Source organism: Fusarium coffeatum (genome assembly GCF_003316985.1).
Source record: "Fusarium coffeatum strain FIESC_28 chromosome Unknown BRIP53273_contig_122, whole genome shotgun sequence".
Taxonomy (NCBI): domain Eukaryota; kingdom Fungi; phylum Ascomycota; class Sordariomycetes; order Hypocreales; family Nectriaceae; genus Fusarium; species Fusarium coffeatum.
The window spans coordinates 147,596-172,958 of NW_022157915.1; the positions used below are offsets into that span (position 1 = coordinate 147,596).

The following is a 25,363-nucleotide window of genomic DNA, read 5'->3' on the forward strand; positions in this document are numbered from 1 at the left end:
ACTTCCCGCTGTAGCGTGATCACGTGGAGACGCTCACTGGCTGATTCGGAGAGCGCTGGAACGTAATCCCGGCGCGAATCGTCTTGCAAGTCGGTGGCGCAGGTGGGTTCTGGGTTCTGGGATTGGCGATCGCGATCTCGGGGGAGAATAGACGTAATGCGATTCGATATCGATAGATGGATGTCAAGTTGTATCTATGGATGTGGAATCTCAAGCGATACAGCTTACACGGAGTGGAAAGTAGCTTTTGTTTAACTATCTCTTTTCCTTAACTTATGACTTTATCAAAGAAAAGAAGAAAGAAATAGGCCAAACAAAGTACAATCCTCTCAACCCTAAGGTTTGGCTTGTTTTCTCCAACAATGCGACACCCAAGCAAGATGCTGCGATAGGAGGGGTGCGTCGTCACACCAAACGCGGGGGAGATATGAGGTGTGTATATCAGATTGTGTCAGCCAAGTGAAGCTGATCAAGACAAATTTGCTATCAAATTACTGATAGCAGGATAGTAAGGTAATGTAGCGTGGTGTCTATAAATGACCATCAGCACAGCTTCATAGGGGAATGCAGAGTAACATACTAAAAGAACCAATCAATAATGAATAAGTTTCGTCTGATAACTGCCGCGATAGAAAAGAGACCTAACAGGAGTGGGAAACCCCGCCCCTTTTGTACCTGGGGCCAGCTCCTGTCAGTACCTGTCACATCATTCAATCATCGAGAGCTTCGTAGCTCACAAAGCTTATAGTTTGCAAGTGACATTTACGGGGGCAATCTTGACTCGAGACCATCAATTAGATACTATAATTCCTGTCAATCCATTTTTCTCGGATAGATTCTTTGTTTTGAGGTTTCTAATGATAATCATTCTCTTTGTTCAATTGATGGAGGGTCAAGGCCGAGGCTATCACTTGAACACCTTGTGTGGGGCTCCAGATCTCGCGATGCAAGAGTGGTCTCAGCTGTGGCGTGTCGAGGTTACCCTAGATCAATTGGGGAATGCCAGATTATCACCAGTTTAATCTATCATGCACCATTGGTCACGCGTCATCTATTTCTTTTCGTATTTTAGTCGGTGTACAATGTCTTCGCGTTACCTGTGAAACTTGTGACGCTGTGCTCGTGTGTATCGGAGAATATGGGACATAACGTGGTGAAACACCAAATGACACTTACAGAGTATATACAATACATACAATCGAGGCCACGATTTATGTCCAAGACATCAGCAAAGAAAAGTGGAAACAGCACAATTGAAATACCAAAATTCTTCAAAACACTGGTATCTATCGCAAAAAGACAACAAATGACCTCCCACCAAGATCAACCGTCTATATCCATTCATCATTACATGGCATTTAGCATCACTCATCCCGTCATTGCAGCCGATCCCAACATCAATATAGAAACACCTAAAACACTCAAGCATGGGACTGAACGACCCTGTAACCTTCCGACACCAGCTTGGTGATTTCTTCGTTCTTGTGCTGTAGGATACCCAACGCAAAAGCGACATCGTTCCATTGCCTTTCTGTCTCGCACCGGCTGAGACGAGCCGCAAGCTTCTCTGCCAGTTGCTTGGCGTGCTTGTCCTGTTCAACGCGTTAGTGTTTGTTGTTTGTCCGATTGTAGACTTATGACATACCTTTTCGACAAAGCCAAGCAAGAACTTGATAATTCTGCGGAAACTCTCCTCGTCCATGTTGTCACCGGCACTGAGCAGACTGAACATGTCGACAAAGTGGTTGTAGACAGCATTGTCCTTGGTACTGAGCTCAGTGAAGAACATTCTTGCCATATCCGCGATTCGACGATCCTCATCCTCAAGACACTTGGCCATCTCACCAAGCTGACCCTTGACCTTGACTTGTCCGGCCAAAATCAGGAAAGTCAATGTCATGAGACAAGTTCGCTTGACCGAGGCATCGTCATCAGCCAGACGACGGTACAAGAAGTCGGTATTTTCATCAATGAGGTGGTTGAAGCAAACAGCCATATCTCCAAGGGCGATGACGGCATTGCTTCGGACTGTCGCGTTGGGTGATCGCTCCATGATGGTAATAAGCAGTGGCAGGTTGGTCTCACAGTACTCCGCCGACACACACATAAGCTTGGCGAGGCAGAGTGTCGCGGCGGCCTGAAGTCCCTTATCGGCATATGTAGTGTTGTTGGCGCAGATCTCGGACACCAGAGGACCAAAGACAGCAAGTAGCGACTCAGGGCCGTACAAAAGTTCTCGCTCACGAATGAGTGTCATGGCTTCTGTAAAGTCGTCTTCGGTTGTACCTCCGATGAGATCCAGCTCGTCCGCGTCCTCCTTGTCCTTGTCGCTCTTCGCGGGACCCTGCTTCTCCTTCTCCTGCTTTCTTCGCTTGAAGTCGAGCTCGCACAGTTCAAGGTGAACAATCTGCTTGATGGCGACGTGGCCAACGATGAAGAGAAGCTGCGACAGAGCGATGGCGTTGTCACGCTTCTTGGACTTCTCGCCCTGGGACTGGGATTGAGACTGGGTTTGTGTTTGAGTTGGATCTTCACTTGGTGTATGCTTAGTCTCATCGCGCGATCCGGGTCGAGAGTTGGGCTGCGAAGATGGGGGCGATCGGGGTTGTCCAAAGATTTGCTTTGCCCTTCGTCGAATGATGTCTGAACAGAGAGTATCGGGGTGCTTGGAAATAGCGTAGATGGCACTGACAGCTTGCTCAGCTACACCATACCACTCCTTGCTGTCTGACTGGACCTCAGTGATGGCAGCAAGTCTCACGCACACAGCATGGTCGTTGGGCAATCGTGAGAACTTAACTGGCGAGTCCTTTTCCTGTCGTCCAGTAGGGTTGATTCGTCTCAAAGCAATGCAGGTGAACTTGGCCAGCTGAAGGTCGCTGCGTCCATGGGAACCAAGACCTGTTCGAAGCATGGTCTCCATCTCGCCAACGACAATCTCAGGGTTTGCTGTTGCCAGCATACCCAGAACAATGATAGCACCTCGTCGCTGGGTGCGCGAGATCTCACGCTTCTGAACACCGTAGACTTGCCACAACTTGTTGATAACAACTTCGGAAATCATGCCACCCTTCATCATCGTCGCCAAAAGCTGCTCAAGAGAGGTGAGCTCGGCTGGTGTTGCGCCAAAGGTAAGACTGATCATGTTTCGCGCAATGTAGTTGGCGGCATCATTGGAGCTGAAAGAGTCGGGAGCCTCGAAAAAAAGTCGCTTATAGCATTCGATCAGATGTGTTTGAACACCCTTGCCTTCATCGCTGTTGCCCTTGGTCCAGATGAGACGAAGCATGCGTCGAATGCCAACCTTGTTCTGCTCAATATTGTAGGCATCACCAACCTCAAAGAAGTCAATGGCCTCAATGACCTCGCTCTTGTTCCTTGAACCAAGAAGTTGGCAGATAGTGGTTGTGGCGTCGTGGACAACATCGATGAACTTGAGCGCCTCGTTGTAGTACCTTCTGGTCAGGGTGAGCTTCTCAATGGCCTCGCTAGTGGCTGCTTCCTCTTGAGCCTTCTTAATGGCTGCAACCTTGTCCTCTTCGGTCATCTGCGTTGGCTTCACGGGAGAGCCCAGTTGTGTAGCCTCATCCAAAAGCTCGTTATCGACGGTTGTGTTTGCTTGGTCACCACCAAAGCCAGGGACACCAGGAGGAGGCTTGAGAGCGTCCAATTCTTCCTGAACCTTGTCCAGACGAGCTTGCCATTCCTTTCTGGAAAGCTGCGCTCCGTGCATGACTGTGAAGGGATGGGTCTTGATAAGTGTACCCATCAGCTTGATGGCATTGCGGCGGACATTGCTACTCTTATCCTCCAAACTTCTGCATGCAAGCTCAGCCGCCTTTTGTCGTCGCTTGGGGAATTTCTGAGCAAGATCGCAAAGTTTCATGTATACTTGGAGTGTCCTGCATCTGCAGTAAGGGTTGATATCGAGGAATCGCTCTTCCAACACGTCGAAAAAGGCATTAAGCTGGGACTTGTGGTTCTCACTGCGCTCATCCTGTTTGCTAAGGTAACCAACCATGTTTCCGCAGACCTCAATCAAGGCACATCGAAGAGTGTATGACTGTTCGCGTTAGTCACGAGTTTGCATCTGTCACCATCTCATTCACTTACCTCGCTGTCTAGTTGCTTCGCAAGCATTGTCATCTGCTTGATCACCAATCGGGGAGCCAGTTCCGAAAGCTTAGCGATAAAGGAAGAAACCGACTTGGGTCCTCGGGTATCATTGGAGTTGAACTCCTTGTTGCTAAGCTCTCGTAACACCTCATCAGCCAGTTGAGGATAGTCGTATGTCTCGGCCAAAATGTTTAGAAACTCGGCCATAGGTTCTGACAAATGCTCGAAGTATGTCAAGTTTTGGATAATGTTGATTTGTGCCGCTACCATTTGTGAGTCTTTCTGTTTTCCGTGGTAAAGACTTGCAATACATACCATATGCGTGTCCATGGTGCTTCACAGCGATGCAAAGGACCTTGAAGCAGTGCATTCTGATACTTGTGGCCTTGACTCGCTGCTCACTCTCCAAAATCATGTATACAGGTCGAGTAAGGAGACCGACAAAGGTATCTCGCTCGCTCGTTGTAAGGAAGATCTTGGAGAGTTTTAGCTTTAGGACCTTGCACATAACTTCCAGAGCTGCCTGCAGCTGCGTGGCTGAGTCCCAGGCCGCATCCTTATCCTTAGCAGCGCCCTTCTTTGGCTTTCCACGACTTCTAGCAACCGGTGCTGCTGTCGTCTTCTCGGCGGCCTTGGTCTCGACGGCGGCGATCGTCCATTGGAGGAGGAAACCGAATATCTCGAGGAGTTTCTTGTGGTGGGCAACCGTGTCCTGCTCGTCGGCGGAATCGATATCGGTGTGTACAGAGTCGGCCTCTGCACTCAAACCGCTCATGACTAGATCGAAGATCTTGCTGAGGGCGTGGGTAGGGAGGTGTGCGGTGTATCTGGGATTTTCTAGCTCAGAATGATGCCCCATAGCCGTAGTATCAGGGGATTGGTGAAGGGAGATGGGGGCTAACTTGAGAAGAAACTGCAGCGAATCTATGTTTGAGGCGCGCATGATTGCATCTGGGTTATCGGCGACTGCGTCGACGATCGGGTTCAGGACCGAGTTGACTAATGGCAGGGTGAGGGCCTCGGGGTCATTTTCGCAGTCGAAGAGGGCTCCGTCAGCCTCTGGCGTAGCAATGCTAGCCGGGTCCGACATGTAGTGCTTGAGGGCATCGTTGAGATCGAAGTCCACGGTGTCCATGGCGGGCGGTTCGTAGGAGTCGTCGCAAAGAAGCGAGCGACAATTGGTGGAAGGAGTGAAACGGTGAGAAACGTTGAAAGTCTAATCAGAGGGGTATCATAAAGTATCGCAGTCAGTCGTTCTGTCAGTGTCGACCGTATTCTGCGACCAAGCGTGCACTGTTGAATACCGGATCCGTCGGTAGGTATTGTGTTGTTGACGATGATAGCCCGCAGTTAATGCTATGGAGTCGGTGGAGGGTATTTGCTGGAGGGGATGGTCCAAACCCTGGGCAACGATTGTTTTTGTTTTGTTTAACGCGACCAGTCAGGACCCTTCCCCGCCATGTCCCGCTAAAGACAGCGCGTTATGCCTGCGAAACCCCTGTAAGCACACCCAAATTCGAGTCTTTGTCTTTAATCTTGTCTTGTCGCAGCCCCTCCAAAACTCGAGTATAACTTTAAGTTTCTTGTTGCTACAAAACAACCAATAACAGGATCTCCTTCCTTTACAGTGTTCATTCTTTTCTTTGACCGAGTCTCATTCGACAGCAGGAGTGGCTAAAGTTAATTCCTTCCAATTACAAGACGAGTACGACATCATGACTACTGCGGTCCAGCAACATGTGGAAGAAAGTTTCGACATCCATGAGGATTTGAGGACGGAAGACACGGAGATGATGGCAGAAGAGGAGCGCACTGAAGAGGCTGCGCCAATGGATGATGATGAGCGCGCTCAATATGAGGCGCTCCAGCAACATCACCGCATACAGCAAATGCATCCTCATCAACAACACCAGACATCCCATCACCAACAACAACAAAACGAGCCCCAAGAAGAGGAAGAGGAGGAACCAGAAGAGGAGGAATCCGAGGAAGAGGCTGTTGACCGCAGTGTTCAAGCAGATATGGACAAGCTGCAAAGCGACTTCCCCGGCTTTCGCAATCGGTATCGTTTGATCAAACGTATCGGTGAAGGTATGCAGTATCCCAATGTCCCATGATGGATACAATTGATACTAATACATACTTCCAGGAACATTTTCGACTGTATACAAAGCGGAGGATATAATGTACGACCACTACGACAATAGTTGGGACTATGAAGACGACTCGTCAAAGTGGACGCCACCCCCAGGTTCAGCTGAAAGCCCTGTCCGCCGTCCTCGTCGCAAGGCACGATACGTTGCCATCAAGAAGATTTATGTAACTTCAAGTCCCTCGCGCATTCTGAACGAGCTTGAACTCCTTCACGACCTTCGCCAGTGCCCTTCTGTTTGCCCTCTCATCACCGCCTTTCGAGAAACAGACCAAGTTGTAGCCATCTTGCCATACTTCCGACATGGAGACTTCCGAACATACTTTCGCGACCTAACTATCCCCGAAATCTCTATCTACTTGCGAGAACTCTTCACCGCTCTCAAGAGTGTTCACGACCACAAAATACTTCACCGCGATATCAAGCCTACCAACTTCCTTTACGACCCCAGTACACAGCGTGGAGTTCTTGTTGACTTTGGTCTTGCTGAAAGAGAAGGCTCTGACGCTAAACCTTGCCTCTGCCACGAGAGCCGAGATGTCCGCAAGAGTCGTCAAGCAAACTCAGTATGGGCTCAGAATGCTGCCACTCCTCAAGCAGGTTATCCCAAGTCAGACACACGTTCGTCCCGTCGAGCCAATCGTGCAGGTACCCGCGGATTCCGTGCCCCTGAAGTCCTTTTCAAGTGCACGGAGCAATCGACAGCAATCGACATCTGGTCCGCAGGTGTTATCCTCCTCACAATTTTGTCGAAAAGATTCCCTTTCTTCAATTCAGCAGATGACGTTGAAGCCATGATTGAGATTGCAACCATCTTTGGCTCCAAACGCATGAAGGCTGCCGGTTTGTTACATGGATGTGTCTTCGAGACCAGCATTCCTACTGTCGGCCAGGGAGGCTTCTCAATGGAGAAGATCATCATGTGGAGCACATGCCGAGGCGAGGACAAGCCTTTGACATCAGACGAAAAGATGGCTATTACCTTCCTCGAATGGTGCATGGAGCTGGATCCTAGCAGAAGAATCACTGCTGCCCAAGCACTTGAGCATGACTTTCTTCAAATTGGAGAGCTAGAGGCTGAACAAAGAGCATACAACGAAGAGGCATTGGCCGCGGAATACTGATAGAGATAATGTATAACTAATGTAATAATAGCATGCATGGACAGGCGTTGGTTTGATACGGTTTTAGTTGGCGAAGAGCTAGATATTTGTATATAGGTTTGCATGACTGCAATACCAGTGGAAGCATTCTTGGCGACGACACAAGACATGGACAGTATCGACAGATAGATAGTCACGAATTGATGGTCACATTTGAACTTAAAAATATTTCATTGTCATAATCATGGGCGAAAATCGATTTTTATTTCGTTAACTCCGTGCAAGAGTCCAATGCAATGCCCGAAGCCGACCGACCTGGTCCCTGGCTCACCTTTCCCGAGCGCAGGAAGACCTTTCTCTTCTCCAGTGCCCGCATTGGGGTTGGAGAGATTTAATTTTCCGTTTGTAGAATTTCCCATACAAGCCCAACCGACTCCTCAAGCATTTACAGAACAGTTGCGGTGCTTCGCTTAAGCGACGAGCTCAACGACACCACCGGCCTGCTTGATCTTCTCCTCAGCCAGGCGGCTGACCCAGCGGGCGCGGACGACCAGAGGGATCTCAGGGAGACGGCCCTTTCCGAGGACCTTGGAGTAACCGAGAGGGAGGAGGTCGAGGACGGGGACGGTGTCCTTCTTCTCACCCTTGACGTAGGCGTCACGGGTCTCCTGGGGAACGAGAGCCCAGAGCTAGATGGAGTTAGTTATAGTCCGATGAGAATTTTGCGACTGATCGAAGAAGTCGCGCGCGGGGTTGTATGTACCTTGTCGAGGTTGATGATGGGCTTCCAGAAGTGGTTCTGCTGCTTGTGGAAGTATCGCATACCAACCTTTCCGAAGTAACCGGGATGGTACTTGTCCATGTTGGTACGGTGGTGGTGCTGACCACCAGCAAGACCACGACCACCGGGATGCTTGCGGTGCTTTCCGACACGTCCCTTACCGGCGGAAACGTGGCCGCGGCTGAAAAACAAGTCAGTCCATCTCAAGTTCCAAGTATATATCGTTTCGCTTCGTCCGAGTTTTCGTCGTAGGAAGAGCAGCCGCCGACAAAGGGCGATTATTGTGAGCTCCAGCGGTCTATTTCAAAACTGTTTCCAGCGATGAAACGGACGCGGTCTCTCTCAACGACCAACCTCGTCGACGGCGAGGGGGATGAGGACATACTGCTTGCGGGTCTTCGACAAACGGGTAGGCATGGCGACGGCTGTGTAGGTTGTCGACTGTTCCGGTGTTCACAGGTCGAAGGCTGAAATCGAGTGGTGATGATCGATTAAGCCGGTCACTTTTTTTCGGCTGGCGAGGGCGACAACCCTAACTGAAAAATTGGCTGTGGGAAGGTGGGTCTGGCAGATGCAGACTGCCCGCAGAGGGGATCAGATGGAGACCGCAGGTGGAGTCAGGTGATCTCGTGGTCTGACCGTGGTGAGTCTCGGTGAAGGATCCACTGTTGCTCAAGGGTAAGTTTATGCATTAAGACGCGCTGGTGAACGCGGTGTCTTAAATATCAATCAACAAATGTATTATCGTCATCAATATGGCGCAAAATGAGATTGATAACATCACGAGAGATCTAGAAAATCTGGACTTTCATCATCCTTACACACCTTATGATGTTCAAGAACAGTTCATGAAAGCTGTTTACAATGTTTTGGAGACAGGTAACGGTCAAGTTGGCATCTTAGAGAGTCCAACCGGTACTGTGAGTTTAACACAACACTAATTCAGATTCTGATATAGTCCTCATGAGATTGGCCCTTTGATGAGCCGTGCAAGCTTATTAAGTGACTTACTAATAATTAATAGGGCAAGTCGCTTTCACTCATCTGCGCTTCATTAACATGGCTTCGAAACCATAAATCGAACCAATTTGAAACCTCTATCCAGGAATCAGCAGAACAATACAAAGATGAACCATCATGGCTTGTCGAACAGCTCCTCCGTCGCAAGCGCGAAGAGCTTGTGTCTCGTTGGGAAGAGCGTGAAAAACGTCTTGAAACCCTTCGTCTCAAAGAAAAAGCCCAAGAAGAGCGCGCCCGCAAGCGTCGTCGCGTTGATGATGTGATGCCAAGGTCGCGTGCAGTAGAAGATGAGGATGCCGAGTTTTTGCTTGATGATCCTGATGATCGAAATGATACACCACAAGACTCCTTATCGGGGTTAAGCAAGGAGACGAGAGAAGTTCTGGCAAGTATTGGACTGGGAGGGGCGAGGAAGACTGAAGAGGAGGATGACCTCGTAGAGGAACCGATCAAGGTGCGAATACTTATGATCACTCGTAAATGCCGTATAGTAACAGCAATAGATCTATTACACGTCAAGAACACATTCTCAGCTTTCGCAATTCATCACCGAACTGCGCCGTCCTACGTTTCCGCCCTCACTCCCAACGTCGATTGCTAAGCAGGAAGAGACGAAAACTGAAGCGGTCAAGCTGTTACCACTATCTTCTCGGCAAAGATTATGCATCAATCCCTCAGTCTCAAAGCTGGGATCTGTCCAAGCTATCAACGACCGCTGTTCGGAGCTTCAACAGCCAAAGTCGGGCCAGAAATGCCCCTTCGTACCCAAGGAAGACCTCATCTCACAGACCCATCAGTTTCGCGATCATGCTCTGGCTACGTTGCCTGACATCGAGGATCTTCATCAACTTGGCAAGTCGCTTGCTGTGTGTCCTTACTATGCATCACGAACTGCCCTTCCAGGCGCTGAGATCATCACACTCCCATACCCTCTGCTATTACAGAAAAGTGCCAGAGATGCTCTCGGTGTCAAACTGGAAAATAGCGTGGTTATCGTTGACGAAGCGCATAATATCATGGATGCGGTAGCCAATGTGCATGCAGCTGAGATCAAATTGAGCGATCTGCAAAGAGGTCGTGGCATGTTAGGAGTATACGTCAAGCGATTTGGCAAAAAGTTGAAAGGTGTTAACCGAGTGAACGTTGGAAGAGTAGGAAGAGTCATTGACGGACTCAGCGAATGGATGGATGGTGCTCTCAAGCTCAAGGTCATTTCCCTCTCTCTTCGATGTATACTGCCACTAACACCAAATAGCAAGAACATGGCATTGTGGATCCAAATGATCTTACTCGACCCAAGGGTATCGACCAGATCAACATGTTTGAACTGATACAGTATATCCAAGAGTCGAAGCTCGCTTTCAAGATCGAGAGTTATATAACCCACGTGGAGAGTGAAGACGCAAGTACAAAAACGTCCAGGTCAAGCACGCCAGTGCTTCACTCCCTAGTATCATTTCTCATTGCCTTCACGAACCTTAGCTCTGAAGGTCGCATATTTTACCAGAAGATCAAAGGACCAACTCCTGATATACAGCTTTCTTACTTGCTCTTATCACCTACTCATGCATTCTCATCCATCGCATCAAGCGCCCGAGCGGTTGTCCTCGCGGGAGGTACAATGTCGCCATTTGATGACTACAAAGACCATTTGTTTCCCTCCCTAGAAGCAGATAAAGTGACGACCCTGAGCTGCGGGCATGTCATTCCGCCTGAGAACCTCTGCGTTTGGACGCTTGCATCATCACGACCTGGCGCACCACCTTTCGAGTTCAGCTTCCAAAAGAGAGGCGATCCCGAGATGATAACACAACTAGGTCTCGCAATCCTGAACCTCTGCTCATTGGTTCCCGACGGCGTTGTCATCTTCTTCCCCAGTTACGGATATCTCGATGAAGTAGTCGCCGTCTGGCAAAAGAGTCAAGGCTCAGGTGCACAGTCAGTCTGGGACCGCCTGGGAGCACGCAAAGCACTCTTCAAGGAAACAAAAGGTGCATCCAGCGACGAAGTGCTAGAAGAATACTCATCCGCCATCCTCGGCGAAAAGAGCAACGGAAAAGGTGCTCTCCTTCTCAGCGTTGTCGGTGGTAAAATGTCAGAGGGCATCAACTTCTCCGACCGTCTAGGACGCTGTGTGATAGTGATCGGTCTACCCTACCCCAACATAGCATCACCCGACTGGAAAGCAAAAATCGAATACATCGAAACCACAACACAAAACAACTTGATAGCACAAGGCGTAGCGAAAGACGAAGCTGTGAACAGAGGAAAACAGACAGCACGGGACTTTTACGAGAACGCTTGCATGCGGGCCGTCAACCAGAGTATCGGCCGTGCAATCCGGCACCGGGGCGACTATGCGGCGATAGTGCTCGTGGATCGACGGTATGGCACGGAGAGGATCCGGGGGAAACTGCCGGGGTGGATCAGAGGCGGGTTAGTTGGAGATAGCCACGAGAAGGGTCTTGGAGGATTGATGGGTGCTGTCGGAGGATTTTTCCGAGGGAAGAAGAGTCAGCCTTAATCAAAGCAATTCCTTTGAGTCACGAGAAGGTTGAGCTTGTACAAAGATGGGAGCTTGTGCTTGTGTGGAGGTCGAGACCCTTCTTGGCGGCGCAGAAACGGTGGATGAGGCGAATGGAATCAATTGATGGCGGATTAGGCTTTTCCGCCACCAGATTGTGCAGATCAGCAGCTTCTTGGAAAGATGCAGAATATGTGTCGAACATTCGATAACGCAGGGTCCAAGATAACCACAAAGACAATGCATACCTATACACAAACATCACACAAGTAATACCCGTGAACGTGTAACAAGCTGGAGGCTAGCACCGGTAACATCAGGCATACGATAGATATCTTCTTGTCAAACATTAAAGAGGGGCGATATTTATCCCGCAAAAAAAGACCATTAGCAAATAAGAAACCACTGGTTCTAACTGCAATTGGCGAATTGGAAGCCATTCTGATCGGAAGCGAGACTAACGACTAACGTTGTGAGGAGAAATCATTGTAAAGAAAAAAAATTAGCGGAACCGAGCAGCACCGGGACCGGGACCGGGGTGGCCGGTCACATCAAATGGTATGAGTCTTTCTATAAGACTCACTCTTTTCCATACATAGTATTTAACTATCTTGTTCCTAGTCTTCCTCTTCCACCTTTTGGGTGTATCTTGTATCTCCAAGAGTTGTCATTGCCACACAGCAGCATGACTGATGCAACAAAGAATGCTCCGGTCCGGAGCATGGCCCCGGCCGATGAGCATGATCATGATCACGACCACAGCGACGTGGAAAGCCTCAAGGCCGCAGCGCTATTCCACAAGGCTCTTCGCATGGGAAGAGTTGAAGAGAAGGGTATCCAGCCTATTCCTGTCGAAGAGCGCACAGCAACACGGTTCTACAATATATTTACTATCTGGGCGTCCATCAACTCTAATATTCTCGGGTGAGTAATTCTCTAGACAAAGGAAAGAAGGGGTATCTAACAGTGGGAATAGTATCACTTTTGGCATGCTAGGTCCTTTGGTGTACGGTCTCAGCTTGAGGGATTCTGCGCTTATCATTCTCTTCTTTTGCCTCTTCTCTACAGTTGGACCAGCTTATCTTGCCACTTTTGGTCCGAAGACGGGAATGAGGCAGATGATTCAGGCGAGATACAGCTTTGGGTAAGATATCACTGAATATCTCGAGGAACCTCATGAGAATACTGGCTAACATGCTACAGTCGCTATTTGGTCTCAATTCCTGTGCTACTCAACCTCGCCACTCTCACAGGCTTCATGGTCATCATCTTTGTCGTCGGTGGCCAATGTCTCTCCGCTGTATCAAGCGGCCATCTTAGTCCCGACGTCGGCATTGTTATTATCGGAATCTTGTCCCTATTTATTTCCTTCTGTGGATTCAAGGTTCTGCATTACTACGAGACATACGCCTGGATCCCCGCCATCATCGCCATCACCATCGCAACAGGATGCGGCGGTTCGGAGCTTTCCAAGCAAGCTGCTCCTGCGGCCCCAGCGACTGCACCAGCTGTTCTGAGCTTCGGTATGATCGTCGCGAGTTACATGATCCCGTGGGCTGCTATCGCAAGTGATCTCACGACCTACTTTGATCCCAAGGTTCAGTCATGGCGAGTCTTTACGTATACTTACCTCGGTCTTATCACGCCTACTATTCTGCTCATGACACTGGGTGCTGCCATTGCTGGAGCCTTGCCGAATGTCCCTGAGTGGTCCGCTGCATATGACGAGACTGCCGTGGGGGGTGTTCTCGCAGCTATGCTCTCCAGCGCAGGCGGCTTTGGCAAATTCGTGGTCGTGATCCTCTCCCTCACACTGCTGGGTAACACAGGAGGCACAATGTACGCCATCACACTCAACTTCCAGACTCTCATCCCCGGACTTATCAAGATCCCCCGATACGCCTTCGCCGTGGTCGTAACCGTTATCGTCATCCCAACCGCCCTCCGCGCCCAACGCGATTTCTTCGTCAACCTCGAAAACTTCGTCGCGCTCATCGGCTACTGGTCCGCGTCGTTCATCGGTATCGTCAGCGTCGAGCATCTCGTCTTCAGGAAGGGTCGCTACGATTCTTACGACCATGCTATCTGGAATGTAGCTTCGGAGCTACCCCTTGGTATTGCGGCTATCGCGGCGGGAATTATCTGCTATGCGCTTGTTGTGCCGTGCATGGCGCAGGCTTGGTGGACGGGACCTATTGCCAAGACGACTGGAGATATTGGATTTGAGATTGCTTTCGTTATGAGTTCGTTATTTTATGTGCCTTTTAGGTATTTGGAGAAGCGTCTTTCTGGAAGATAATGGGCATGATAACGGCTTCAACGCCGTGGCTAAAAGTTAATGAGATATGGCTGTAGTATAGTATATACTGGAACAGAGAAAAGGTTATCGTTATCATTGTTTACGACTCGAGCTGGAGGGGTCCTTGAGCTAGTAAGACATGCATGCGGTTGAATGTGACAGGAGTTGTAGGACTAATATGGAAGTATCTGGCTTGGCGAGTTGTCAGAAGATCAAATTCAAGGGTCCTGTGTATATGTATGCGCCCGTTATTGACCGCTTTCCCCATCTGAGTCCCTCCCCAACTCACTTTGCCATATTGCGATATATCCAAATCTCAGTTACAGCAGCAGTTGGCGGTGTTATGTCATTACACAAGCTTCAAGTTATTCGTTCCGTTCCTTGTGTTTCTATCTCTTCATCGCAGCTATATCTTTAGAGGCAATGTTCTATATCTCAACTTCTCCGAATGAGTATCCGCCAAGAATGGCATATCTTCTTCAACAAACCCCTCTTACAGACACCAAAAAAGAGACATTGTGATTGTAGATCCATGATCACACGGGATGACATTACAGTAGTGCATAAGTCTCGTCCTCTTATTGGTCTGCACGTAACAATTGCACCGCTGCAGAAGCAGTCTAAAGATACTCCACTAAAAAATCCAGGCATATGACATAGCCCATGTCCCTTGTCCCATCTCAAGATTTCGTCCGAAGTATTATTTTCTTTATCCTGTCAAGCACCAAAATGGCTCAGAATATATGGGCAATCCCTCTTCAGACGACAAACTTCAACATCGTCGTCGCTTTTTTAGGCGGTTTCATCTCTATATTTGGCCTCGTTTCGTACCTCCTCAAAGAAAACTACTACCTCTCAGAAGCCCGTAAGTACCCCAGACTCGCAAATCTCTTGGCTTCCTTGGCATAACGGGAATAATCAGTCATCTCGCTCTTGGCGGGCATCGCCTTTGGACCTAATGGTGCAAACTTCATTCGACCCGACGACTATGCGGAATGCGATGTTCTTTCCAGAGAGGATTGTGAGGCAGATCTCAATGCCATAACGCTTAATTTCTCCAGACTGGTTCTTGGTGTGCAGCTTGTTCTTGCGGGCGTGCAACTCCCCAGCAAGTATCTCATCAGAGAATGGAAGTCAATTGCGCTTCTTCTGGGCCCGGGCATGACGAGTATGTGGTTAGCTACCAGTGTTCTCGTCTGGGGATTAGCAGGGCAACCACCATTTCTTCATGCGCTGGCCATCGGGGCGTGCGTTACGCCTACCGATCCTGTTCTCAGCGCTGTCATCGTCAAGGGCAAATTCGCAGACCACAACATCCCGCAAGACCTACAATATCTCATCACCGCAGAATCAGGTGCCAATGACGGTCTCGGCTATCCGTTCTTGTTCCTTGCCTTGTATCTCATCAAGTTTACTGGCGCAGGCGCTACGTCTGGTGGAGCTGATGATGCAATGGGTCTCTGGTTCGGAATGACATGGGGCTACGTTATCATCCTCAGTATCATCTACGGCGCAGTGGTGGGATGGATTGGCAAAGAGTTGCTTCATTTTGCTGAGAAGCATAATTATGTTGATCGCGAGAGCTTTCTCGTGTTTGCCATTGCGCTTGCGCTTTTTGTTCTGGGAACATGCGGTATGATTGGTACAGACGATGTCCTGGCGTGCTTCATCGCAGGCAATGTCTTTACATGGGATGACTGGTTCCGTCTCGAGACCAAAGATGATTCTCTCCAACCGACTATCGACATGCTCCTCAACGTAACCATCTTTTTGTGGTACGGCGCATACATTCCCTGGAGTGACTTCAACAACAACAATGTTATTACCATTGGACGTCTTGTCGCTCTGGGTGTCTCCGTTCTTATGTTGAGAAGACTTCCGTGGATCTTTGCTATGCATAAATGGATTCGTCAGATTGAACAAGTCAAGCAGGCTGTGTTTGTCGGTTTCTTCGGACCAATTGGTGTATCCGCCATCTTCTACCTCTTCATCAGCATTGAGTTCATCGAGGAGCACCTCAGCGATGAGAACGGACGTCCTAGAAGCGACGTCAAGGATCTTGCTGAGCAGACGCGCATCATCGTTTGGTTCCTTGCAGTTTGCAGTATCGTGAGTGAACCCCACTCAGATATCCTCACTTATACTAATCTAATTGTATCACAGATTGTCCACGGTTTAAGTATCCCAGTCGGAAAGCTCGGATACTTCGTCCCCAGAACCCTGAGTCAAGCCGTCAGCGACACCGTAAACAGCGCTTCAGACAATGCGCGACGAAGAAGAATTCCATTGATCGGAAGACTCTTCGGCGGTAGTGACAAGGACGGACGTAGACCATCTGGCCCGATTACCATCACCGGCGGTCGAAGCCTTCGCGCTGATCCGCATGTGAATACACATGCTGGCGATGAGACGCCGCCTGTTAGAAGAGAGATTCGATTTGGCGATGAGGTTTGATGAAGTCGTAAATAATACAACAGATACATACACATTGATTTTGAGGAGTTTTGCATAGGTTGGGTCATTTATAGATAGCGTGTCTCATTAAGCATATATCTCTAACGGAAATCCTCAAACATATCATGTAAGACAAAGTAACCCATATCTCAATCCGCCGTCCCTCTCAGATTCAATCTCGACATTTAAGCGAGAAGCATGGCGGCACCGATTACAGCACCGACAAATCCAGCAGGGGCCATAGCAGCAGCAGCGTTGGTCTCATCAGGGCTTGAAGCATCATTGGTAGCAGAAGCACCGTCAGCAGCAGCACCAGTGTCGGAAGCATCATTGTTGTTGTTGCTACCAGTGTTGGAAGCACTACCACCACCCTGCGTGCGAGTAGCGCCGGCAATAATTGTGGTGGTCAATTGCGAAGCGTCAGTAGGACGGGTCGCATCGACGCTGACGCCCGAGACAGCAGCTGAAGCGGCAGAAGCAACGTATGTAGTAGAAGAGAAACCGCAGGTGTAGAGGATATCGTCGATATCTGTACTAGTTAGCTCAATCTCTCAACACCATAACAAAGAGTTACTTACCCTCAGTCTCATCATTGTCATTGTCATCGTCGTCATTATCACGACGAACATTCTGGTGAATACAGTCCGCGCAAAGCGCAGCAACACGCGCAACGTTGAAAGAATCGTTGGTGCAGACACATTGAGCCTCGAGACGGTCTTCGTCACGGTCACGGTCTCCTCGGAGGTCAGTGTCGCAAGCGCGGGTTAGGTCGACGATGGGGTTGCAGATGGTGTCGCATTCTCTGGGGATGTCGTCGCGGTCGAGATTGACATCTGCGCGGGCGAGGAGGAGAAGGGGAGCGAGAGCAAGGGCGATGGTTGAAGTGTACATCTTGGTGGTGTTGAGAGTACTAAGTTATACTGTTGTCTTATATGGTGTGGTTGAGATGGTGATGAAGCTGAATTGAGATGATGGTGATGATAGTAACAAGAACAAAGACGGGATGGTCCAAGATATTTATACACAACCTCTTGCCTCCCAAATCTTGTTTCACAGCCAACATTAACCTTTCTTTTTCGTTCTTCCCCGACGATCGACATCACCTCCCCAGGCTTACTAGCTCAATCGTACCAGGATCTCTCAATAACTCACTGAAACCAAGCCACGGGCACTTTCGTAACAAGCTACCTTCCCGACCAATTAATCTTCTTACACGACTCATTGGTAGATCTTGGCATTCACTAACCAGGGGAGAAACTTCCAAGCAGTGGAGAAATCTCCAGGTTTGTAGTGACGTACGGGGAATCCGAGATTGGATGTTGTGTCTATGCCAATGCTGTTCTACTCACTTGGCGAGGCTTGTTCTATGTTCTAAGGAGTTAAACCGTTGTGTACTATAGCCACTCAGCAGCAGATTAAATATATCTTTGGCTGTTTATGCTTATTATTCTTGCTGAAAAGCCGCACTCTCTACGAGTAAGCTTAATCTTGCATGTAACACTTACCCGTGGGATAAAACTACCCGTGGCATCCCGTCTCAATGACATCGTCCTTCGGCAGTTGTTGTCCGACGACCGGGAATCCATTTCTAGCAAATGATCATCCCTGGATCAAGGGACGATCGTCAGTGGCTTTTCTGGGCCACGCACGCAACCCCTCCACTTCTCCAGGCCGGGGAAGTTTAAGTTATGCTTGTCCGATTGTTCTGCTGTCTCTAATCTTTTGGTCGCGTGAGCTCTTTCCTTCTTTGGAGAACCCATTAATGAGTGACTGTCGTGATGTGATTCGTCTGGATTTTGTGTTTCAGCTGCCAAGCAGCATCAGCCTCGTTATCCACGCGTTTTATTCCTATTCTCCTACGCACTTAACTACATGTTGGTTGGCTACTATCTTGGCGATATGCTTAACTGAGCCCTATCGTATTGGAATATCGGACAACGTGCTTGTTTCATTGATGGTGAGTACAGAGACGTTGCGCCAGAAGCTGCGTAACAAACAACCGCAGCCCTTCTTGGCAATTGCTGCCTTGAAGCTATTCGTGACGTGGCCGTGCGTGCTATTACACCGCATACATAGGGTATCAATTAAGGGTTTCTGCCAAGACCGTTGGGTAGTAGGTAATTAATGCTAATTGAAGGCTGCAAAGTTAAGCTTGGATCTATTAATGGCACGTTAATAAGGCAAGGCAGAATTGTGCCCCGTTAGAAGAAAACTTAGTTAGGCAAGGGAAAGATAGGAAAAGAAGAAAAAAGACCGGATGCTAGAAAATGAAGCCGTGATTGGAAGAGGCATATCTTGTGTCTATCATCGGGTGCATGAATCGAGATATTGGAAATATCCATTTACTGAGCCTCAGTTGTGGATCATCGGAACGTTGTGCGAGATGTATGAGAACCCTTTTGGAATTGAATCGAGCGTTCTGTAGATCATCTAATCGTTATGCTTGCGCGGCCGAGTGTATGACACTTTTGTGACTATATCGCGCTCTGTTATTCTCACTTGTGAATCTCCCGCGGGAATTATCACATCTCGGTGATAAGTTCCACTGCACTTAGTAGCATGCAGACTGCCAACAAAAATTGGAACTTATGTGAGCCGTCCAAAATACTGTCTTGTGTTAGTCGAGAAACCACTCATATGAGACTCACTCACATTTCATCTCCCACTCATCCCTCATAGTCCGTCTCAAACACTCTTCTCAAACTCAACAAGCGCAATCTCCTTGCCCTCATACCTCTCAACCGGAATCTTGGTAATATCACCTGTCCTGGCATATCCCTTTCTCTCATACCACTCGATAAGACCCTTCCTCGTCTCCAACGCATTCAAACCCATCTTCTTCGCCCCAAACTCCTTCACAAGATACTCCTCCGCCTTGTCCATAACCACCCTTCCCAATCCGCCGCGCTGAATCGTTGGATCCACTGCCAAAAGGGCTATACGGCCGTATCCGGGCTCTTTCTTGTAGACGTTGACACAAGCTGTCGCTGTACCGTTGGGTTCGTCGCTGGCGATGAGAAAGACGTTATCTGGAGAGCCAATTCTCTCGTTGATGACGGATATGTCCATTGTGAATGTCTCCGCGAGTTCAGGTGAGCCGATCCATTCTATACTGGCGTCTGTGAAGCGGAATGCTGCCTCGATGAGCTCTTGGAGACGAGGAGCGTCGTCTGTTGTTGCGATGCGGAAGTGGTAGTTGCTCGACATTTTGGTGGTTACTTGTTTGAACCAAAAGTAGTGAGTCAAGGGAATCTTCATTTATTTATCATTTTGAAACCTCTAATCCCTCATTCACAGAGAAATAGGAAGGTAGAGTAAGGGCGTAATGTTGACGCGAAGGAAGCGATAACGTGACATGTTTACGGTGCTGCGATGCCGTTTAAGCGGCTCGCTGTAACCAAGGGCGAGATTTTGACAGATGATTGTGTCTCCAAGGGCGCAGGCTGTGTTGTGACGAAGATGCGAGACCCAAAGAAATGGGCAGTTAATGCCTCAAATGAATAGTGAAAGTGTCATCAACTATCCGACCGTAAGATTGATTGGGATGAAGACGTCTCTCCCGATAGAACCATCTCTCGTCTTGTAGCTGAACGCTGGAATCCATCGAGCCGCAGTTGTAACGCTTCGGTACAAACTCACCCGAGACCAGCTCATGAGAGAACATTTGATGCTCTGTCAACTCTAGCCGAGCCCTCACTTCCCTCATAGCTATAACCCTTTTACTCACCCCCATACAATCTTAAACTCGCTATAGTCTATCTTCGTACCTAAGAGCGAGAGCATTCCTGACTGTCTGCCTATGTCCAGTAGATGGCCCTACAGAGTCGAACAGCGACTTGGAAGGGAGATGGAGCCACAAAGACCAACCAGCATGCATGGATTGAACCCACGAATGGTCTCCATAGAATTGCACTCTCCATGCATCTACTAACTTAGAGCTTATCTTCCCCATCCTCTTGCATCGGGGCCACGGAGCCGTGGAAGACTCCGACTGCGACGCCTTGTAAGGCGTTGGCCGGAAATAATCTGAGCCTCTTTACAACCCACATTCAATCTAGGATTGACTCACACAGTTGGGAGTAATTGGTCAATTGCCCATTTCCAACTCCTTCGCAGACAGAATCAATGCCCTTCGAATTTAGGAAGGAATACCTGTATACAACTAACAAAAAACCCACCGAAGTGCAGATCTCTTGTTGGATTCGGTATATTCTTCGCCCTCTGATACGATACCGTTTTGACCTTCCTGCTCAGGCAGTCCGGGAGCGGTTGATTATTCCTTGAGACCCCTAAGTCAAACATGAGGCTGACCAACAATCACGAATGCATGTCAATTGTCCTATCGTATAGGACAATCTGAGACTGTAAGACTATCGGCCCCTCGGACCCACGGCACCCAGGTACAGTAGATCACCTCAGATTCAGAGCTAACTATGCGCAATGTCCCCTAGCGCTAAAACCGTATTCAACACACTGTACACCCTTATAAAATACCACGACCTCCCCGTCTTCAATCGCTTTCCTTCTTCATCAACCATCCCAAAGACGGACTTCTCTGTTCGTTCTTTCAGCTCTTCTTTTTACCTTAAGCCTTACAGGCCCCCTTGCACACGTAGGGGAGGCCGTCAGCCCCCTCTAACTTGAATCAATGGCAGCAGCAAGCGCATCATCCGCCGCCTGCAGCCGCAACTCGGCCATGTCATGGTAGTCTGCTCGCTGCTCCGGCGCCTTTGCCTGATAGCGACCTCAGTATCGATCCTGGTCTGCTCGTTGGCGATGTTTCTCCTTTCTTGGATCTCCTCCCGCTCGATTGCAGTTTTGACGGACAGGGATTTGATGGTACCACGTGGGATTTCAGCAATGGGAATGACAACAACGTTCCTGTTATCGATGAGGGATTGTTTGACAACATCATGATTCCTGACTTGAGCGCTCTGGATACGCAGTTGCTCGATGTTGGAGATGGCTTCCTCACTCCGGAGCAGCCTCTCAATGTCAACTCTACACCCATTGAGCAACCTTCAACTTCAACATCCAGCACTCCCCATCCCACGACAACAACAACCACAACCACCAACAAATCACCCATCCCAGGAACATCCACCTTCTCTCTCCACCCCTCCCCCTCCTCATCATCCGGGTCCTCCCTCAAACGCAAATCCTCACCCGAAGATGAAGACGCAAACGTCACCCTCAAGCGCCAGCGCAATACCCTTGCGGCGCGCAAGTACCGCCAGAAGCGCCTCGATCGCATTTCCGAACTCGAGGCTGCCCTGGCGGCTATGACCAACGAACGGGATGACATGAGGCTTCAACTTGCCAGGAGGGAAGCTGAGGTGGATGCTCTTAGGGAGATGCTTGACAAGAAGAAATAAGGACGAATAGATCGATGTTTCGACATTGTGTTAGTTACTATACTTTGGCTTCGGGGCTTTGAAAGGGCTTCCTAGATATGTCTTCGAGTTAGCGAGTTGTTTTATGAATAGTAATTTTTCTTTTTTTGACAATTGTTGATCCTGAGCTGGCTGTGATACGTCTTTTGATAGTTATTTCCTGTATGATGTCCATTGTCTTGATACTGTAGAGTATGGAATTATACCCAACGAACTCATGTTTTATCTCAGTATTTTCATCTTGGTAGCTTCCACAACGCCATGCCATTATGACCTTTATATCATCTAAGAGACATACCCAGCTTTCATAACTATTATGAGTGCCCAACTCTCTCTTTATAAGGCCTTACAGTTACATTCTTAGGCCCATCATGAACACTCATAATGAGCAATAATGAACCATAATGACCATCTCCCAGCCAGTGCATAGGCAAACATAGAGACACTGTCAAAAACGCGGGTAGTGGGGTTCAGGCGGGGTCACTAGTCTTAATGCAGGTTTGAGCCAGAATGACTCATTATGAGCATTTCCTAATTGGGAAGACTGAGACTTGCGATAAGATAAGCTGTTGGTGATGCTTTGTGAGGGGTCTCGAGATGGATTGACATCAATTCTTTGGTGTTTATGGTGGTTTTATATATATAATGACGGCGATTGTTTGTTTGTCTGGCGTGACTCTTACGGCTTTGCGCTGTGAGTCAGAGACACTTGGTCTTGCTTAATCCAGGCGCTGCAATCGTTCAATCGTAACTGGTTACGCACTTTTGTATTTTAGATGCTTCTTAGGTCAGTTTACAACATCGACATTAATTGTTAATCTATTGCCGATCTAGTCTAGGCAGTGACAAGACTATCTGTGGTTATTCTTCTTCAATTGACCATGGATGGGACTCTAAAGAATCCGTTCCCTGTCTCGACCTCCCCCGCCCGTGATACTACGGTCATTCGGTTGGAAGGATGGGCGGCGCGCTTCAGCACAGGAGGAAATTAATGGTACGTATCAAGGTGAAGTTGCTATCACGTCGAATCGATGCGAGATTATCGCCCATGGTCTGCTGGTAGGTTGCAAAACGACTTCAACAAGAGTACAATCAACGTCCTTCAGCACACTCGACGATAGACAAACGCATTTTCGACAAGACCCCGCCAGCGATAACAAACAAAAAGCAAACCGCATCCATCCTCTCATCCGAGTAGGAAATCTACGCGAATCCGAACCCCCCAAGGCCCACGATGATCTCATGCCCCGCCCAATACGAACCCCCTCAACACCAACGTCAACTTATACTCAATCATTCAGCAACAAACATACAATACACCTCGAGACTCGGAAGGATATATCTCTGGACTGGCTAGAAGATGTCTTATCTTGCTTGTTGATCGCTTGTCGCGGTCCTATCATGCTCATCCGGCAATGTTGCTGCGAGGCACAACCGACGGATGATCAGCAGCATGTCAAATAGCCAGAGTATCCTCGGCTGGATAAGAACCATGTCTGAAGTAAACAAACATTAACTTGTTTCGACTCCTGTCATGCTGCATAACATGATAGGTCTACATTACAATCTCTACAAAAGTGCGATACCTTACCGGGCCGTCCATCCCCACCAGGAACTTCAACAAGCGACACTCCCACCAATGCTTTCCTTGATCTTCACCTCAAATCGCTCGCCCCGCCAGAGATGCGCAAGTGACATCTAATCGCGATCTCTTCCTCCTCCTCAAAAGCAAGTCGCCTTCTTCAACAACACTCGTGACCATACCATCGTATCAAAAAGCCCTTGGCGCCAACCTGCTACACGAAACAATCTTCTCCATAACCGAGTGTAACTTGAGATTGTTTCTGTGTACGGCAACCGCATTGTTTCACACTCCTCGCAAGAGGAAAGAGGGGAGAAGAGTCATGATAGACCGCCCTTTGTTCTTCAACACATGGGCTAGAAGAAAGAAGACGCCACATTCCCGTTACCTTGAGTATCTACACACACGATTTGTTTCGCATGCCACTGGGTTACAGTTGCACCCTCCCCCCTTCTCCAACTTGATCAGCATTACCAGCCACAGTCCATACTACGGCTTCCCCAACCTTCGCCACAGGAGTCGTCTTCTCCACAGCGGGGGAAGAGACGACGTGGCTCATCATGTGTCCCGTAGCTTCGTCAAAAGAAAGCTCCTTCTTGTTCCCGGCCCGTCCCATTCGCTGGATGCTTGTACGAGGGGACCCCGAGGCTGCAGTATAGCCTGACCCCTATTTGTGTAAACCTGTAATCCAGACCGAGACATGCACAGAAGTCATCTGTTGCTCTTTTGCCTACGGCTGAAGCGTAGCGAAGACGATGTTATTGGGAGGCTCCAGTAAGCGAGGCTCTGGGCGCTGTGCTAGTCAGTCAGAGCGCATGACTGGTGTATCATAGACCTTGGAAGACTCAGGAAGATACTCCTGTTGTGATCCCATAAGAATGGTGTCATATCATGTCCTCGAAACCCACCGTAGTATTCACAGATAACATCATATGGTTAAGTTGACAAGTTCGCGAAGATCTCGGTTCCTTCGGACCCTGGGACCTGATAGACTCTCATCTTCCAAATGAGGAAAGCCTGATGGCAAAATGGCCGTTGAAATATGAGAGATCGTCCTCAGGGTCTCTGCAGCAGGGGGGCTGGCTTGGACCCTTGACGCAGGCGGGGTTTGAAGTTATGACGCCGGAGTATTTTCACCGGACGATGGCAGTCAAACACAGTGATATCTCAGCATAACAGGATTTCCAGATATCTTGAGATCTTGGCAAAGCTGCCGTAGACGCGTCCAAAGGGGCGAAGAAAGTGATGACGCCGGGGTGGTTGGAAGTCGAATGATGTGGGGCAAGGATCATGAGGCTTCCCTCAAGATGCTCCCCCATGTATAAAGTCGATCGAGGATGGGCGACCCCCCATCCTTGCCTTGGAATTGGGTCGATCGAGCACGGGGTGGGTGTCTAGTGTGTCAGGCTGCTACTTTGACTTAGCGCAGTACTTTGACGAGCGCTTAGTCCGGGACAGAGACAAAGAAACAGCGACTTCAGTTGTGGAAGCATGTAAGTGACCCAACTTGGGCTTGCGCGTACACAAGTGGAAGAAGGGGATGTGTAAAGAAAGTTCAGCTAGTAGCAGAGGGACTGCTGTAGGAAGTAGAACATTCGATAAGGCCGCCACCATACGTGAAAGGCTACGAAATCTGGGGACGGAAGAGCCAAGCCACTCGGCAACCAATACAGTTTGACAGAGAGGCAACCAATACATTTCCCCAAGGCTGCAGATATCACATATCTTAGTGAATAAACGATAACGACTGCAGTTGCACAACTCTGTGCGATATTGTAGAGAACAAATGTCGGATTGCCGGTCCTAAAACGTCAGTGTTTCTCGGCAGTTGACAACCACGAAATGATGCTGCAATTCAGGAAGGGGGTGATAATAAGGTGACAGAAACAAAAGAGGTGGAAGAAAGGGTGCACAAGGTGACGAATCAAGAAAAGCGTCG

At 48.9% G+C, this 25,363-nt stretch overlaps 8 protein-coding genes across 8 annotated transcripts; 4 read left to right on the forward strand and 4 right to left on the reverse strand.

The window, feature by feature from the left end:
• Positions 1 to 1,421: 1,421 nt before the first annotated feature.
• On the reverse strand, positions 1,422 to 5,251 carry FIESC28_05674 (uncharacterized protein; the record flags this gene model as incomplete). Its single annotated transcript, XM_031159819.1, has 4 exons — positions 1,422 to 1,592; positions 1,646 to 4,063; positions 4,114 to 4,379; positions 4,432 to 5,251. The coding sequence occupies 4 exons, from the start codon at positions 5,249 to 5,251 to the stop codon at positions 1,422 to 1,424; spliced, it is 3,675 nt and encodes a 1,224-aa protein (XP_031016134.1).
• Positions 5,252 to 5,831: 580 nt separating this feature from the next.
• On the forward strand, positions 5,832 to 7,392 carry FIESC28_05675 (uncharacterized protein; the record flags this gene model as incomplete). The annotated part of the gene is made up of 2 exons (XM_031159820.1): positions 5,832 to 6,207; positions 6,266 to 7,392. The coding sequence occupies 2 exons, from the start codon at positions 5,832 to 5,834 to the stop codon at positions 7,390 to 7,392; spliced, it is 1,503 nt and encodes a 500-aa protein (XP_031016135.1).
• A 449-nt stretch (positions 7,393 to 7,841) lies between these two features.
• FIESC28_05676 (uncharacterized protein) lies at positions 7,842 to 8,569 on the reverse strand (the record flags this gene model as incomplete). Its single annotated transcript, XM_031159821.1, has 3 exons — positions 7,842 to 8,060; positions 8,135 to 8,333; positions 8,538 to 8,569. The coding sequence occupies 3 exons, from the start codon at positions 8,567 to 8,569 to the stop codon at positions 7,842 to 7,844; spliced, it is 450 nt and encodes a 149-aa protein (XP_031016136.1).
• Positions 8,570 to 8,907: 338 nt separating this feature from the next.
• FIESC28_05677 (uncharacterized protein) lies at positions 8,908 to 13,995 on the forward strand (the record flags this gene model as incomplete). Its single annotated transcript, XM_031159822.1, has 7 exons — positions 8,908 to 9,072; positions 9,177 to 9,626; positions 9,676 to 10,380; positions 10,428 to 11,557; positions 12,318 to 12,620; positions 12,673 to 12,840; positions 12,900 to 13,995. 7 exons carry the CDS (start codon positions 8,908 to 8,910, stop codon positions 13,993 to 13,995), a joined length of 4,017 nt encoding a protein of 1,338 aa, XP_031016137.1.
• A 729-nt stretch (positions 13,996 to 14,724) lies between these two features.
• Positions 14,725 to 16,449, forward strand: FIESC28_05678 (uncharacterized protein; the record flags this gene model as incomplete). Its single annotated transcript, XM_031159823.1, has 3 exons — positions 14,725 to 14,860; positions 14,918 to 16,104; positions 16,159 to 16,449. The coding sequence occupies 3 exons, from the start codon at positions 14,725 to 14,727 to the stop codon at positions 16,447 to 16,449; spliced, it is 1,614 nt and encodes a 537-aa protein (XP_031016138.1).
• Positions 16,450 to 16,634: 185 nt separating this feature from the next.
• On the reverse strand, positions 16,635 to 17,340 carry FIESC28_05679 (uncharacterized protein; the record flags this gene model as incomplete). The annotated part of the gene is made up of 2 exons (XM_031159824.1): positions 16,635 to 16,978; positions 17,028 to 17,340. The coding sequence occupies 2 exons, from the start codon at positions 17,338 to 17,340 to the stop codon at positions 16,635 to 16,637; spliced, it is 657 nt and encodes a 218-aa protein (XP_031016139.1).
• A 1,794-nt stretch (positions 17,341 to 19,134) lies between these two features.
• On the reverse strand, positions 19,135 to 19,656 carry FIESC28_05680 (uncharacterized protein; the record flags this gene model as incomplete). The annotated part of the gene is made up of 1 exon (XM_031159825.1): positions 19,135 to 19,656. The coding sequence occupies one exon, from the start codon at positions 19,654 to 19,656 to the stop codon at positions 19,135 to 19,137; it is 522 nt and encodes a 173-aa protein (XP_031016140.1).
• Positions 19,657 to 20,889: 1,233 nt separating this feature from the next.
• Positions 20,890 to 21,824, forward strand: FIESC28_05681 (uncharacterized protein; the record flags this gene model as incomplete). Its single annotated transcript, XM_031159826.1, has 2 exons — positions 20,890 to 21,006; positions 21,105 to 21,824. The coding sequence occupies 2 exons, from the start codon at positions 20,890 to 20,892 to the stop codon at positions 21,822 to 21,824; spliced, it is 837 nt and encodes a 278-aa protein (XP_031016141.1).
• Between the last annotated feature and the right edge of the window lie 3,539 nt (positions 21,825 to 25,363).